The sequence below is a fragment of the Kogia breviceps genome, chromosome 9, assembly GCF_026419965.1.
Source record: "Kogia breviceps isolate mKogBre1 chromosome 9, mKogBre1 haplotype 1, whole genome shotgun sequence".
Lineage (NCBI taxonomy): Eukaryota > Metazoa > Chordata > Mammalia > Artiodactyla > Physeteridae > Kogia > Kogia breviceps.
Genome location: NC_081318.1, coordinates 76,409,644 through 76,426,651, shown reverse-complemented (window position 1 = coordinate 76,426,651; position 17,008 = coordinate 76,409,644). Strand labels below are relative to the sequence as shown.

Below are 17,008 nucleotides of genomic sequence, written 5' to 3'. Positions count from 1 at the left end.
CATTAGCATATGGTATTTGTTTTTCTCTTTCTGACTTACTTCACTCAATAGGACAGACTCTAGGTCCATCCACCTCACTACAAATAACTCAATTTTGTTTCTTTTTATGGCCAAGTAATATTCCATTGTATGTATGTGCCACATCTTCTTTATCCATTCATCTGTCGATGGACACTTAGGTTGCTTCCATGTCCTGGCTATTGTAAATAGTGTGGCAGTGAACATTGTGGTACATGACTCTTTTTGAATTATGGTTTTCTCAGGATATCAACATTATACTTTCAAATATAAAATAGTGATGTCCACAAATTGTTGAAATTATCCAGTTTCGACTGCAAGGCAATCACCAAGTGCAAAGGTAACCATCCAAGTTACTATAGGAATCTCTGGATAACCGGGAGATAGTCACCTGTCTTGCAGAGCTCATGCACAGAGGGAAGATGACTGTGTAAACAATGTCCTCCAGATCAATTAATCCTTCACTTGCTAAAATCATACATATTGATCTAAAATTAGTAAAGGCCGTGACTTCCCTGGTGGCGTAGCAGTTAAGAATCTGCCCGCCAACGCAGGGGACACGGGTTTGAGCCCTGATCACAAAAGATCCCACATGACACGGAGCAACTAAGCCCGTGCACCACAACTACTGAGCCTGAGCTCTAGAGCCTGTGAGCCTCAACTACTGAAGCCCGTGCACCTAGAGCCCGTGCTCCGCAACAAGAGAAGCCACCGCGATGAGAAGCCTGCGCACCGCAACAAAGAGTAGCCTTGCTCGCCGCAACTAGAGAAAGCCTGCACGCAGCAACGAAGACCCAACGCAGCCAAAAATAAAGAATATTAAATTTAAAAAATTTATATTAAATAAATAAATAATAAAATAAAATTAGAAAGGCCACCCTTCTGAATGATTACAGGGAGTGGTGTCAGGAAATCCTGTCGACTCTGCATTCAGAATACATCTAGAATTCAATCACTGCTCACCAATTTTATGGCTATCCCAATAGCCAGGAGAACTCCTGCCTTGTTTCTCCACTTCCACTTGTGCCCACTTTAGTCTTTCCTCAACACAGTAGTCAGAGTGATCATTTAAAAATTCAAGTCATATGGTTGCCAAGGGTTGTGGGGAGAGGGAAGGATTGGGAGTTTGCGGTTGGCAGACGCAAACTATTACATATAGGAGGGATAAACAACAAGGTCCTACTGTAGAGCACAGGGAACTATATTCAATATCCTGTGATAAACCATAATGGAAAAGAATAAAAAAAGAATGCATATATATGTTTAACTGAATCACTTTGCTGTACAGCAGAAATTAACACAACATTGTAAATCAACTATACTTCAATAACGCAGATTTTTTAAAAACTCTCAATTCGTATCATGCTACTCCTCTGCTCAAAGACTTACAATGGCTTCCACCTTTCTCAAGCTCTAAGGCCCCACATGATGTTCCCTTGCCACCTCTCTGACCACAGTGCCCGTTCCCACTCCTGCTTGCTTTGCTCCAGCCACCCTGGTGTCTCTGTTGTCGCTGTTCTGTGAACATTCCAGACATGTTCCCATCGCAGGGTCTTTACTACCTCTGCCAGGAATGGTCTCCCTCAGATGCTACACACCTCTCTCATTTCTTTCAAGTTCTTGCTCAGATATTGCCTTCTCAATAAGACCTCCCTTAACCACCCTACTTAAAATTGCAAACGACTTCCTTTTTGCACTCCTGATTTCTTTAGCCTTGATTAATGCTTTTCCATAGCATTCATTACCTTCTAACATTTGCTGTAGTTTACATATTCAGCATATGTATTATTTATATCTATCTTCCATACGATAAATGCAAACTCTAGGAGAGCTTTTTTTTTTTTTCAAACCTAAAATGAATTTATTTCGCTTAGATGTCCAGGTAGGTGACAAAGTTTTACTCATAGGACTCGATCCCAAATTATCTAGAACATTCGCTAAAATCAAAGGACAGACATCTGCAATGAAATATGTTCAAAAGAATGTGCCATAGGCAGTAACAGCATGATTGGAACAAGCATGTAACTAACTCTCAATTTGCCCTAGATAACTGAAGTGAGCTAAACTTCCTTTAATGTGTAAGCGTTAGTCTGCTTTTTAAAAATATTTGTCTCCTTACACTTAATTTCATAGTCTTACAGTTTCAACTTATGCTTAGCTTTTTGTATTTCTCTTTTGAACTGTCTTCTTTCCAACACAAGGCTGTGAGCTCCACTTCTGAGAACTTCCTTGGGTTCTGTTATGTCACTGCATCTTTTGCAGGAAAACCCCTCTGTACACTCATCAAATGTTCAGCCAGCGCAATACATAAATAGCCTTCTTCCAGAAAATGCCATCTATTTATAGATTGACAGTCAATCCCAGTCTAAATTGTCAGCTGACGAAACCCACATTTTTCTAGTAGAAATAATATCAATTATTTTCTAGCAGAAATAATACCAATTTTATGTGGCACGCCAAATTTTCTATGAATGAACACCATGGTACGTAGAAGGAATATGGCAAGATCACTGTATGAAGACGTTAACAGACAAAAATAATGCCTCAGTTGAACCACCAGATAGGCATGTTTTCCGTTGACTAATCAGGTCCCTTGCAGCTTGAGGACACACTACAGAACCTGATAAAATTTGTCTCTCGGGGTGATCACTGGATGACACAGGTCAATTCGTTCTGGGTGGCTTGGCAGGAACTCAGAGACCACAACAGCCTTATAAACCGAGGCTGAAGGCGAAAGTGATTCACTATTTCCACGGTGAAAGCGGGACAATGACAACATGTCACTGGCTGGTTTGCTCCTGCCCCTACTAAGGTCCGTGAAGTGTGGGCAACAAAAAGGGCCTTTGGGAACCGAAGAGCCATCACAGGAAGGAAGACGTTCAAGAAAGAGGTTTCCCCCCTTGCATCTGAACAAAAATTTCTTTGGAAGCACAGGTTAGGAGGAATGAGGCTGCTCCAGGTCCCCCTCCCCCATTCACCCCTCACCACCCACAGGGGAGAAAGAGGGTACAGCCTGGCGCTGGGAGGAGGGGTTGGGGTGGGTAAAATGAGGAGGAAGAGGAATAACGAGGGGGAGGAAGGAGGTTTCTGCTTCACTATGCTTGTTTAAACAGCACAACCATCAACGACAGATGTCTGATGCTCTCTGCAAGCATAAAAGATCAAATGATGTTTATGAAAGTTTTTCGGAAAAGTTTTGAGTTACATAACGCAAGGAATGTTAGGCCCCACATATTCATCGAGTCACCCTGAACAAAGAGAAGCGGGCACTTTTAAACACATCCTCTTCTTCCTGAGCCTTTTTTTTTTTTTTGCACCTGGTTGTTTCTTTAATTGAATGCAGACTCATTCATAGAAAACAGAAATGCAACCATAGCATGGAAACAGACATTAAACGGAGCTCTGGAAAAAGATCCAGACCCTCCCTCCTCCTCTCCCCAGCCCAAAGGAGAGCTATAAAAACAAGCTGAGGAGAATAAAACACACTCCCATCCCCAAGGCAGAGGCCCGACCTGACCTCCCCCAACCCTGGCATCTAGAACAGACCAGGTAGGGCAAAGGGGATCTAAGGCGCAGAGCAGCCAGGGGAACCAGAGCTGGGGCAACTCAGTGTAAACTCCAAGATTTCAAATGTGTGCATGTGTGTGACTGACACAGAGCTTGGCTGAAGACTGGACGGAAACTTAGAACCTCAGACAAGACTCTACGAAGCTCCAAAACAAAGGCCAAAGGCATCATCAGATTTTCTCAACTTCTTCCCTCATCCAGATTTGGCCCTGCTGATTCACGTGTCGCGGAAAAGCGGCGGCTGCGGGTTATGTACCTGCTGCTGCTGCCACGTTCCAATTCGTCCTCCGTTTTCTTGGGGGTCCGGACTGTTGCGAGCCTTCCCGCCTCTAGATCCATCTCAGCCTAGGGAGAAACCCCAGTCTCAGGTCCAAGAACACCCACCCCAGCACGGGGAGGTCGACCAGCCTCCTCGCAGACCCTGCCCGAGGGATCGGGGCCGGCCGACAGGTCGCGGGGCCCGGGGACGCCGCGTGGAGGTCGCGCTGCCGCCGCCCGGAGCCCACTGTCTCCGGAGTCCCCCGGTCGGAGCCGGTGCGCTCAAGCTCCCCTCACCTGGGACCTCGCGCGTCTCTGGCCGAGCTGCTGGGCGCCCCAGGGCTGCGGCCGCGGGGCCTGGACTTTGTTCGCGGCGGACTCGCCCCCGCCCACCCCACCGCCCGCGCGCGCGTCGGGCCCGGGCGAGGGCCCCCGGGCCGCAGGAGCCGCTCCCGCCGGCCGCCCGGCTCACACGGCGGGCCAAGCGCGGAGGAGGACCCGGCACGCCGCCCTCGCCGCCACCGGAGGTGCCCCGCCGGCCGCCGCCCACCCGGGCGAGCAGCCAGCCCCGGGCCCGCTGCACCAGCTGCTGCTGATAAGCCGGTGCCGCCGGGTGTTCCGAAAGCCTCGCCCGGCGGGCCACCCGAGCCCTCCAAAGTGACTGTCACACTCCCTCGGCGCTCAGTGTTCTTTTTAAACCCATGCGGGGGACAGTTTCTAGACGCTCACTAATCATGGGACAGTCGAGGACCAAGAGAGACCCCTAGGCTCGCCTCCCGCTTCTGCATCCCCAGGTCTGGTCCCCGGGGCACCAAACCCAACCATCTCCAGGGACGACGAGAGCTGGGCAGGGCCACCTGGAGTCATCACATTAAGCTTCTCTCTGTCGGTGCCCTCTTAATTCTTAGAGACACAGAACTTTAGGGCTGGAAGGGACTTTAGAGATCGTCTAATTCAAAACCCGCTTTAAAAAAAAAAAAACAAAAACAATAAGAAACTGATGCCCAGAGAGGTTAAGTCCCGCCTGAGGCTGCATCCTCGAGACCAGGGTCCAGTCTCCAGTGTCCTCCTGCGGCATACTGCTCCGATCTTGGACTTCTCCCTGTGCTAAATTATCTCTACACCTAGCACGCACTTGAGTCCCCCGTGTGGTTTTCTTGTCCCTTTTCATTGACCTCTCCGCACTCCTTTGCAAAGGAAGAATCTAAAACAGGGAGCAATATGTTATCATGGCTTTGAAGCCAGTGGGATTCAAACTCAGAGCTTCACATCTTATTAGCTATGTGACCTTGGACACTTTCTCACTTGTCTAAACCTCAGTTTCCTCGTATGTAACATAAAGATAAAACATCTCCTTTTCCAGGTCACTGTGAGGAATAAATGAACTAAGAAGGTAAAAGGAGCTAGTACTGAGCCTAAAACAGAACACACTCCATAAATATGGCTTTCCTTCCTCCCAACCAGGTAGCAGGATTACCTGCTGGTCCTTGTTCCTGCTCTGTCTTATTAACACAAAGTCATCCCATGGCTTTCTTGGGTTCCCAGAGAACCTTAAGGCAGAGCATCCTATAAGAGGTGGTGTTGTCAGCAGACCCTGGAATGAATCTCACCTCTACCACTTACTAGCTGTCTGGGCTTTGGCAGTTTATTTAATTCTTGATTCAGTCTCTGAAACCATAAAACAGGGGTGTTGTTAGGATTAGACATAATGTGTGCAAAGTGCCTGGCATATAGGAGGTACCTTATAAATGATAACTAGCATTAACAGTTAAAAGATCAAAAGAGGCTTATGAGGAGAGACTGAGATAGGAGCCAGCAGCTCTAGCACTCACTTAAATATGCCACTCTCGGGGCTTCCCTGGTGGCGCAGTGGTTGAGAATCTGCCTGCCGATGCAGGAGACACGGGTTCGTGCCCTGGTCCGGGAAGATCCCACATGCCGCGGAGCGGCTGGGCCTGTGAACCATGGCTGCTGAGCCTGCGCGTCCGCAGCCTGTGCTCCGCAATGGGAGAGGCCACAACAGTGAGAGGCCCGCATACCGCAAAAAAAAAAAAAAAAAATATGCCACTCATCTCCATCCTGCTCTGCCTGTTAACTTGAGCTAGGCAGAAGTTGACTTGAAGAGATGCTGAGAGTGGATTAAAACTATGGCATTGGACTTCTCTGGTGGTGCAGTGGTTAAGAATCTGCCTGCCAATGCAGGGGACATGGGTTCAAGCCCTGGTCTGGGAAGATCCCACATGCTGCAGAGCAACTAAGCCCGTGCGCCACAGCTACTGAGCCTGGGCTCTAGAGCCTGCAAGACACAACTACTGAGCCCGTGAGCCACAACTACTGAAGCCCGCACGCCTAGAGCACGTGCTGCGCAACAAGAGAAGCCACTGCAATGAGGAGCCTGCACACTGCAACAAAGAGTAGCCCCCCGCTCGCCGCAACTAGAGAAAGCCCACGCGCAGCAACAAAGACCCAATGCAACCAAAAATAAATAATAAATTAATTAATTAAAAAACAAACAAACAAAAAATAACTATGGCATGCTCTGGAATTATTAGAAAGGAATTTACTTACGGATTGTCCTCAAAATATTTTTTCTTCTTATCCCGTCTACCACAATCATGAGGATTCTCTTCTTTGATCAACCAGAATCCCTCTTCTTCACAAGTCTAACAGGTGGTCAGATCACTAGGTTAATATACTCTGAGATTAAAAATGCAATTGGAATTGTTTAGCTTGAAAGTAAGCTTGGTGGTGACTGAAGGACATTATAAAACTCCAGAGCCTATAAGGAGATGGTAGCCTGTTCAGTTTCTATAAAAGACAACTTGAGGGAGAGAAAAGGCGGATACGTGAGAAAGTAGGAAGCTTCTGAACTAAAAACGAAAACAAAAAAACAAACAAAAGGACCCAGGAATAAGATGTGTGTGCCTGTCTGTCTGTCTCTCAGAGTCTATTCACAAAGTTGTCCCTATAAGAATTGTTTATCACGTGTATTCTGCATCTGAGGCATGTTTGTGGGGAGAGAGGAGCCATGTCCACATGACTGTTTATGTTTTTGCCTGTGTTACAGCCCATTCCAAGGGCCACTTTTATATTTATTTGATAACAATAAAACAACATTACCTGGTGCATCCAGCTGGTTGTTCATTTAAAAACAATATTTAAGCCACTATGATACACTGGAGATTTCTCAGTGATACTCAGGCTGTAAGAAGTCTTAACTTTCTTTTGTTGGTAGGATATTGAGATACTTCTGCTTTGCTCTCGTTGATGTCGGGTTAATGTCCTTCCCCCCACTCTGTCTTACTTTTTCTACATGTTCCACTAGTTCTTTCTTTTCTAATCTTAATTTTTGTTCTCTCTAGGAGCAATTAATTATTCTTTTTCTGTTTCTTTTCTCTTGATTTATTAAGTATATATTCTTCTCTTTTTCTATTTAACAGTTAACTCCTTCCTAGAGATTATGACATATCTTTGACTAATCAGTGGTACTTTTTCCTCTTCCAGGACAATGCAAGAACTTTAGAATTCTCAAACCTCATTTATCCATCTCTGACTTACACACTACTATTGTCATGTACTTTAATTTTTTCTTTTATGACACTAATGAGAATATTACTTTATAGTCAATATTATTTAGATTTATCTATATATTTATTATCATTTTCTTTCTCTTTATTTCTTCCTGCATCTCAGAGCCAGTATCTTGGATCACTTTCCTTTTACCTAAAGAACATTTCTGTGTTTCCTTTAAGTTGGTGATAAATTTTCAGGGAAAAAAAAAAGCTGAGAAAATGTATCTCACCTTCAATTTGAAAAATTATTTAAAGATTTGCCTTACTGGATATCAAGACTTTTATTATGAAACTATAGTAATTAAGGCAATGTGTTTTGGACAGGGATAAACAAAATTAAAATGAAACAGAATAGAGATTTTGTAATTGACAGAGCTAGAATTCTAATCCTGGCACTGTTCTTAGCCACCACATTAAACTAGGGCAGGGAAGTGGGGATAGAGGAGATGGATCAAATGTATCGGATGGTTAGACATCTTCTTCCTTCAATCCATCGATCTTATCACCTTTTAACTCTTCCTCACTCTTTTGGTGTATTGTGTCCACCAATCTTGCAAACATCTGCAACTCCCTTGCCTTCTCTCTTTACCAGGCTTGCTTGGTAAAACTACAACCCTGCTTATTTAAATTATCCAACTACTACAAGCTTCCACCATGCAACAGAACATGGCTAAAGAAAAACACAAAACCATCTGAATGGTCCCACCACAAAACTAAATGGCCCTTTACTATATACTTAATGTATTTATTATGCATATTATTTATTGTCCACTCTGCAGGATGCAAGATTCCTATGAACAAAGGGGTTTTTTTCTGTCTTATACACTAGTATATCCCAACCTTTGCTGCCCAACAGCAAATGTTTCCTTAGTGCATTTACTCTTCCACTTTCCTGGATCATTATTTCATAGTTCCTCTTTACTCCAACGTCTATCATCCATTCCATATCTTCACCTTTGCTTCACATTCCATATCGTCACATGCTTCTTACTTCATTGATGGAAATCGCGGTGCTCAGAAGGGAACTGCCATTGTCTCCTGCCTGGACATGTGCCCGCTTTCCAGCGGCTGCACCCAACACTCTGCCTTTCCCCCTGTTTCTCTAAATGAACTATCCATGTGTCTATATGCAGGCAGTCCTTGTGTTTGTACTTGTCAACGATGGATCTCACCTCCTCAAAAATGACTTCATTAGGAGCCATTACTCCCCATCTCTCCTGCATCGTTAACTTTTCTGTCCCAGCCCTGCTGGTACACATGCTGTTATTTCTTCCACCTTAAAAACAAAAAATCTTCTTGACCTCACTTTTCTTACCAACTACTATCACATTTCCCTCCTTCTCTTTACAGCTATACTTCTTAAAAAGTTATCTCTATCACTTTCTCCATTTCCTGTCCTCCTGTGCTCCCTTAAACACACTCTGATCAGGCGTTTGACCCTTTCACAGTACCAAAACTGCCTTTGTAAGTCACTGATAACCTCTACGTTGCTAAATCCAAAGGTCAATTTTTTGTCCTTAACTGACTCGACAAATTCAAGCAGTTGACAAATTTATCTCTCTCCCTTGATACATTTTCTTCACTTGAATTCCAGAACATCACATATTTCTTGAATTTTCTTCTGCTTTACTGGTCACTCTTTCTCAGTCTTCTTTGATGTTGTTCCTCTTCTTTCAGCTTCTCAACCAACATTGGAGTGCTAAGGCTCACTGCTCAGACTTCTCTGTCTCTTCTCACTCCCTCTGTAATCTCAGCCAGTCTCCCTGGGCTTTAAATACCATTGGTATCCAACAATTTCTCATGTTTTATTTACAGTCTAGACTTCCTTCCTGACTTCGTGGCTCATATATATCAATATAACTGCATCTTTGACGTCTCTACTTGGATGTTTCATGTGCCCAACCTTGACTCCTGACCTTTCCCCCAAGCTGGCCCCTCCAGCAGGTTTTTCTCCTTCTCAGTTGGCACCTCCAGCCATCCAGTTGATCAGCAAAAATATTAGAGTCATCCTGCATTCTTCTCTTTCTTCTACAGCCCACACTCTGTCAGGAATTCTTATTGGTTCTACCTTCAAAATAGATCCAGGGCTTCCCTGGTGGCACAGTGGTTGAGAGTCCGCCTGCCGATGCAGGGGGCACAGGTTCGTGTCCCGGTCCGGGAAGATCCCACATGCCGCAGAGCAGCTGGGCCCGTGAGCCATGGCCGCTGAGCCTGTGCGTCCGGGACCTGTGCTCTGCAACAGGAGAGGCCACAACAGTGAGAGGCCTGCGTACTGCAAAAAAAAAAAAAAAAAAAAAAAAAAAAAAAAAAAAAATAGATCCAGAATCAGGGACTTCCCTAGCAGACCAGTGGTTAGGACTTTGTCTTCCAACGCAGGGGGGTGCAGGTTCGATCCCTGGTCGGGGGGCTAAGATCCCATATGCCTTACGGCCAAAAAACCAAAACATAAAACAGAAGCGATATCATAACGAATTCAATAAAGACTTTAAAAAAGATGGTCCACATTTAAAAAAAAAAAGTTTTAAAAACGATACATATATCCAGAATCTGACCACTTGTTTCTCTCCAGTTCTACCAGCATGGTGCAAGCCGTTCTCATCTCTCACCTGACTACAAGAGCTTCTTAATGGTCTCTCTGCTCCTGTCTTTACCTCCTCTCCTGCCTCTGTCCATTCTCAAAGCAGCGGCCAGAGTGATTCTTTTGAAAAGTGAGTCAGATCACGTGACGCCTCTGCTCACAATTCCCCAGTGGCCCCCATTTCATCTGGAGCCGTGGCCCGCAGTGGCTCACCCTCGCGTAACTTCTCTGACCTCGTTTTCTACTTCTCTCCCTGCCTCTCTCCCTGCCAGCCAAACTGGCTTCTTGGATGTTCCACAAACAAAACCCTTATCCCCAGGACTCCCAATTCCCCATACTCTACCCCAATTTTTCTTCCCATACCATTTTACCCCTTCTAGTATACTATACAATTTATGAAATGATTGTTTGCTGTTTATTGTCACCTCATTAGTAATGTAAGACCCACCAGAATAAAGACATTTTCCTCTGTTTTGTTCAATGAGATATCCAACATTTGCTGCCCACACTTAACTATATACCAGACCCTGTGCAAGGGTTTGAGGATATGAAGAAAAATGGGGCTTAGCTCCTGCCTCAAAATGAACTCAGAATAAGCCAGCACAAAAATCAGATCTGTATAGTGTTTATTAAGTTATAGAGCCCGTCACACATATATATCACCTCATTCAAATCTCAAAAGAAGAAGCATGTTTAAGGAAAACAAGTGAGGCGGTATCATTCTCGGTTTAAAGGTGTGGAAACTGGAATTCCTAAAAAGTAAGTGGGTGGAATTAGGACACCCTGGGGAAGACTGCTGCCAGGCAGAGGCCATGCCTATCTCTGGATCTAGTACCCACAGCACTAGAGGCTCACTAAATGTGTACTGAATAGATCAATAGTTTCAAGCTGTAGCATAAAAGATTTATATGTAAGAAAGAGTGTACTATAAGTAAGGGCCAAAGGGAAGAACAAACTCTACCTACCAAAGTTATTTTAAAATATTTAATATTTTCTATAGTGTAATATTATATTATAATAATTGAATATACTGTATTATATATTTTATATTATATTTAAATATAAATTACTTTGCAACAGTTTTCTCTGAAGGGAGAATGATGGACTCAGTTCTCTGTCCAGTTGACCTTTAGCTTGATGGTAATATATATGCTCTCTGGTCTTTCTCTCACTATATTTTATTTGTGGCTAACAATTCCCTGACCTTTCATCTCTGAAGAGAGATGGTTAGATGCTATCTTTGACTATTATATTTGCATGTTGCCACACTTTACTACATTCTGTTTCCAAATTTTCTGCCACCAATACCTCTGCTTAAATCTTCCATCTTCCTCTCAGAGTTGATAGATCTTGATTTCTCCTGTCTTCACGGCCTTCAAACCATGTTACATCTTGTAATTTTCTCCCCAAATTCTTTTCAAAACCCTCTTAACCTGCATGAAAAACAAAACAAAAATCCCTCTCCACCTCTGACTTCTTATCTCCTAAAAAATCATTTCCTTTTGGTCTCACTTTTCTTTTCCTCATTATAAAACTCATCTAATTTGGCCCCAGCACTTTGGAAGGCATTCATAAGATGTTGAAGATGAGGGTAATGCTGATTTCCAATGAAACTGGTTTTCACTGATAGTTCCAATGAACTTTTCCAATGAACTCTTCCTTATACCCTCTTAAACCAGGGTAGGCTTGCAAAGGTATCACGACAAAATTTAAAGCAGTTGGGAAGAGTTTGTTATCAATCACAGTGTCGTATCATTTCTACCAGGATAAAGTAATGGCACACTGAGAGTTCCAAGGTCACATTGTCTAATGGAATTCTTGTGCTCTGTGAAAGTTATGGTAACTGTTGGGTGGACAGGACGGGCTGAAGGGTGCCAAGGTCAGAGATTAAATGAAAAAGCACCAGCTGGGGTCACTGTGCTTTAGGTCATTAATGTTGACTCTTAGGGTTATTCTAAAACCGTACCTTTTCAAAACATTGTACGTACTTTGCTACAGATTAAAATATTTGCTCATATCATACTAAAATATCTATAGATAATATAACAAAGAAGAACAGGAATGTTATGTTGGCATTTGATGTTGGTTCTCAGTTACTCACAGCACTATTTCCCAGGCCTAAAATTGTGGCATCTTAAGGGCTCTTCAATCACTTTAAAGAGTGTTGTGAAATGTTCAGAAATCTACGGAAGCAAAATTAACTTGGGTTTGCAATCATCTGTGCATTATTTATGGAACGCTACTAATATTAGGTAGAATCTCTAATTCTCTTTATCCTGCTCCCTTGCTGTCTTCTTTTTAATTACATTTTAAATTTTAAGATGTTTACAGATTCACATACAGTTGTAAGAATAATACAGGGAGATCAGATGTACACTTTTCTTAGTTTCCCCAATGGTAATATATTGTATTTTTGTGTCCAAATTGATAAGGGATATTGGTCTGTTGAGTAATATTCCCTTGAAACCTGGACATTTAAGGTATTATGTTGTGAGATTCTAGATCTTAGTTAAACCTTCTATTTTCCTTGATTTGGGGACACTGATCCACCAGGGAAAGGGGTGTCATTACTGTAAGTGAGGGTAGAAGTCCAGATTCCTCACTTGGTCTCCACTGACCCCTGAGGTGGGAGGGCCTCCTTGTTACTGCCGAGCAGAGGCGGGGGTTCTGACTCCCTAATAGACTCCATTGATACCTTCCTAGCTGGGCAGAGTGGGAGTGCATTGTTACAGCTCTCCACATGGTCTCACTGACACCACAGGGGTGCGGAGGTGGCCTTGTTACTGCTGAATAGGGAAAGTCCTGAGCGTCTACTATGCCCCCTCTAATACCATCCCAGAGGAGAGGGGAGGTGGTACCTCATCCCTGTGGTGGGGATAAATAGTCAGCTCCCTGCTTGGCTTTCTCTGACACCACCGTGGTGGGGCTCAGATGGTGAGGTTAGGGTGCCTTGTTACAGCCTCGCAAGGGTAGAAGTCAACGCTTGCTACTCAGCCTTTTCAGGCGTGGGCCTGGATGGTGCTATAGTTTTTTTCCTATGATGTTTGGCTAGAGTAGAGAGGCTAGAAAATGTCTAAACATTTTCTGTCTTGCTGTGCTTCCCCTTTCCTGGTCCTTTGGTTAGAGAGAGCAGGCTTTTGTTGGGGCTCCTTGTTTTTTGTGCACATTGGCATTTCTGGGTTTTCACCTTCTTCAGCTCCAAGTATGGGATGTACGAGGCAAGAATAAAGCAAAACAAGACAAAACATCAGACAAGATAAAGAAATAAAAGGTATCGAAATTGGAAGGAAGAGGTAAAACTGTCATTATATGCAGATGATACGATACTCTATATAGAAAACCCTAAAGACTCCACACAAAAACTATTTGAACTGATAAATGAATTCAGTGAGGTAGCAGAATACAAGATTAATATATAAAAATCGGTTGCATTTCTTTACACTAATAATGAAATATCAGAAATTAAAAAAAAATCCAGTTTAAAATCACATTAAAAAATACCTAGGAATAAACCTAACCAAGGAGGTGAAAGACTTATACACTGAGAACTATAAAACGTTGATAAAGGAAGTTGAGTATGATTCAAGGAAATGGAAAGATATCCCATGTTCTTGGATTGGAAGAATTAACATAGTTAAAATGGTCATACTACCCAAAGCAGTCTACAGATTTAATGTGATCCCTATCAAATTACCCATGATATTTTTCACAGAACTAGAACAATTTAATAATTTTAAAATTTATATGGAATCACAGAAGACCCAGAATTGCCAAAGCAATCCTGAGGAAAAATAACAAAGCTGGAGGCGTAACCCTCCCAGACTTCAGACAATACTACAAAGCTACAGTAATCAAAATAGCATGGTACCTGTACAAAAATAGACATATAGATCAATGGAACAGAATAGAGAGCCCAGAAGTAAACCCACACACTTATGGTCAATTAATCTTCAACAAAGGAGGCAAAAATATACAATGGAGAAAAGACAGTCTCTTCAGCAGGTGGTGATGGGAAAGCTGGACTGCCACAATTAATTCAATGAAGTTAGAACACACCCTCATACCATACACAAAAATAAACTCAAAATGGTTTAAAGACTTTATATTTAAGACATGACACCATAAAACTCCTAGAAGAGAACATAGGCAAAACATTCTCTGACATAAATCGTAGCAATGTTTTCTTAGGTCAGTCTCCCAAGGCAATAGTAATAAAAGCAAAAATAAACAAATGGGACCTCATCAAGCTTATAAGCTTTTGTACAGCAACGGAAACCATAAACAAAACAAAAAGACAACCTACAGACTGGGAGAAAATCTTTGCAAACCATGCGACCAACAAGGGCTCAATTTCCAAAATATACAAACAGCTCATACAAATCAATAACAAAAAAACAAACAATCCAATCAAATAATGGGCAGAAGACCTAAAGAGACATTTCTCCAAAGAATACATACAGATGGCCAATAGGGACTTGAAAAGATGCTCAACATCACTAATTATTAGAGAAATGCAAATCAAAACTACAATGAGTTATCACCTCACACTGGTCAGAATGGCCAGCATCAAAAAGTCTGCAAATAACACAACATTGTAAATCAACTATACTCCAATAAAAAATTTTTTTTCGAAAGTTCACAAACAATAAATGCTGGAGAGGGTAATGAGAAAAGGGAACCCTCCTACACTGTTGGTGGAAATGTAAATTGGTGCAGCCACTATGGAAAACAGTATGGAGGTTCCTTAATAAAACTAAAAATAGAGTTACCATATGATCCATAAATCCCACTCCTGGGCATATATCTGGAGAAAACCATGGTTCAAAAGTATACATGCAGGGACTTCCCTGGTGGCGCAATGGTTAGAAATCCGTGTGCCAATTCAGGGGACACGGGTTCCAGCCCTGGTCCAGGAAGATCCCACATGCTGCAGAGCAACTAAGCCTGTGCACCACAACTACTGAGCCTGCACTCTAGAGCCCACGAGCCGCAACTACTGAGCCTGCATGCCACAACTACTGAAGCCCGTGCGCCTAGAGCCCATGCTCCGCAATAAGAGAAGCCACTGCAATGAGAAGCCCTCACACTGTGACAAGGAGCAGCCCCTGCTTGCCACAGCTGGAGAAAGCCCGCGTGAAGCAACGAAGACCCAATGTAGCCAAAAATAAATAAATTAATAAATTAATTAATTTTAAGAAAAGTATACACGCACCCCAATGTTCACTGCAGCACTATTTACAATAGCTAAGACAGGGAAGCAACCCAAATGTTCACTGACAGATGAATGGATAAAGAATAAGTGGTATACATATACAATGGAATGTTACTTAACCATAAAAAAGAAGGAAATAACATCATTTGCACCATCATGGACGGATCTAGAAATTCTCATACTAAGTGAAGTAAGTTAGACGGAGAAAGACAAATACTATATGATATCACTTATAGGTGGAATCTCAAAACAGTACAAATGAACTTATTTATAAAACAGAAACCAACTCACAGACGTAGAAAACAAACCTATGGTTACCAAAGGGGAAAGGGTAGAGGGATAATTTGGAATATGGGATTAACAGATGCACACTACTCTATATAAAATAGATAAGAAACAAGGATTCACTGTATAGCACAGGGAACTATACTCAATATCTTGTAATAAACTATAATGGAAAAAAGAATATAGATATATACATATATATGTATGACCAAATCACTTTCCTGTATACATCTGAAACTAACACAATATTATAAATCAACTATACTTCAATTAAAAGAAAAAAAAAACCCACAGGCCAAAAACAAAAAGGAAGAACTCACCACCATGTCATTCTTTAGATTCCAAGGTCCTTAGCTGGTTTGTCTTCTTCTCTTCACTTTTCAGAGTACTCTTATGATTGTTTTATAAATAACGTTCTGTATTTCTGGTTGTACTTAGCAGGAGGAATAGGGAAAAATATGTCTACTCCATCTTCTTGGAAGTTGCTACCAGATTTTAAAAATCCATTTTCTCTAATAGGGTGCCGAGGCAAAGGAAGAAGATTCTAAAATCAAATTAGCCAATATTTGTATTTGTTCATCAACAGAAAAAGGGATGTGAAGTATTAGATAAAAACATTTCTCTAACTTATCTACTCATTCCCCTCCTCCACACTCTGTCACCTGCTTAGTAACCTCCAACAGATCATGGCTACTTATAAAAATCTGTGTTGGGCTTCCCTGGTGGCACAGTGGTTGAGAATCTGCCTGCTAATGCAGGGGATACGTGTTCGAGCCCAGGTCTGGGAAGATCCCACATGCCACGGAGCAACTAGACACGTGAGCCACAACTACTGAGCCTGCGTGTCGGGTGCCTGTGCTCCACAAGAAGAGAGGCCGCAATAGTGAGAGGCCCGCGCACTGCGATGAAGAGTGGCCCCCGCTTGCCACAACTAGAGAAAGCCCTCGCACAGAAACGAAGACCCAACACAGCCATAAATAAATAAATAAATAATTTTTTAAAAAAGTAACAAATATTCAAGTACAATTGCTGTCTTTAAAAAAAAAAAATCTGTGTTTTTCTATGTAAGACATGCAGGTAGGTGGACATTGTCTCAGTCTGCCCTTAAACTTACTCTGCAACAAAGAATAAAGTCAAATGCCATAACTATCGACCTTGCCACAGAATAATGAGGTACCACTAAAGAAACCAGGGTATAAGCTCTTTATTCATTATAGCCTTATGTTATGTTATATTATATATTATACTGCATTAATTATTCTTACATCTTTTTCTTCCTACTAGACTGTGAGCTCCTTTAAGAAAGGGGATGGGGCTTCCCTGGTGGCGCAATGGTTGAGAGTCCGCCTGCCGATGCAGGGGACACGGGTTCGTGCCCCGGTCCACGAGGATCCCACATGCCGTGGAGCGGCTGGGCCCGTGAGCCATGGCCCCTGAGCCTGCGCATCCGGAGCCTGTGCTCCGCAACGGGAGAGGCCACAACAGTGAGAGGCCCACACACGGCAAAAAAAAAAAAAG

At 42.8% G+C, this 17,008-nt stretch overlaps 1 protein-coding gene across 7 annotated transcripts in view; it reads right to left on the bottom strand.

The window, feature by feature from the left end:
* The window catches only part of LOC131762377 (phosphatidylcholine translocator ABCB4), an 86,101-nt gene extending 70,242 nt beyond the window's left edge, over positions 1-15,859 (bottom strand). For 3 of the 7 annotated variants that reach the window (XM_067042692.1, XM_067042696.1, XM_067042699.1), the window contains exons 1-2: positions 6,412-6,455; positions 3,842-3,930 (exon numbers count right to left, since the gene is read on the bottom strand). In XM_067042692.1, the coding sequence (XP_066898793.1) occupies positions 3,842-3,924 (83 nt within the window). In that variant the 5' untranslated portion in view covers positions 3,925-3,930; positions 6,412-6,455. Of the gene's footprint in view, positions 1-3,841; positions 3,931-4,140; positions 4,183-5,320; positions 5,512-6,411; positions 6,456-15,810 lie in introns of those variants that run through there. The other 4 variants (XM_067042693.1, XM_067042694.1, XM_059073949.2 and 1 more) reach the window with 4 other exon arrangements.
* Positions 15,860-17,008: the final 1,149 nt, after the last annotated feature.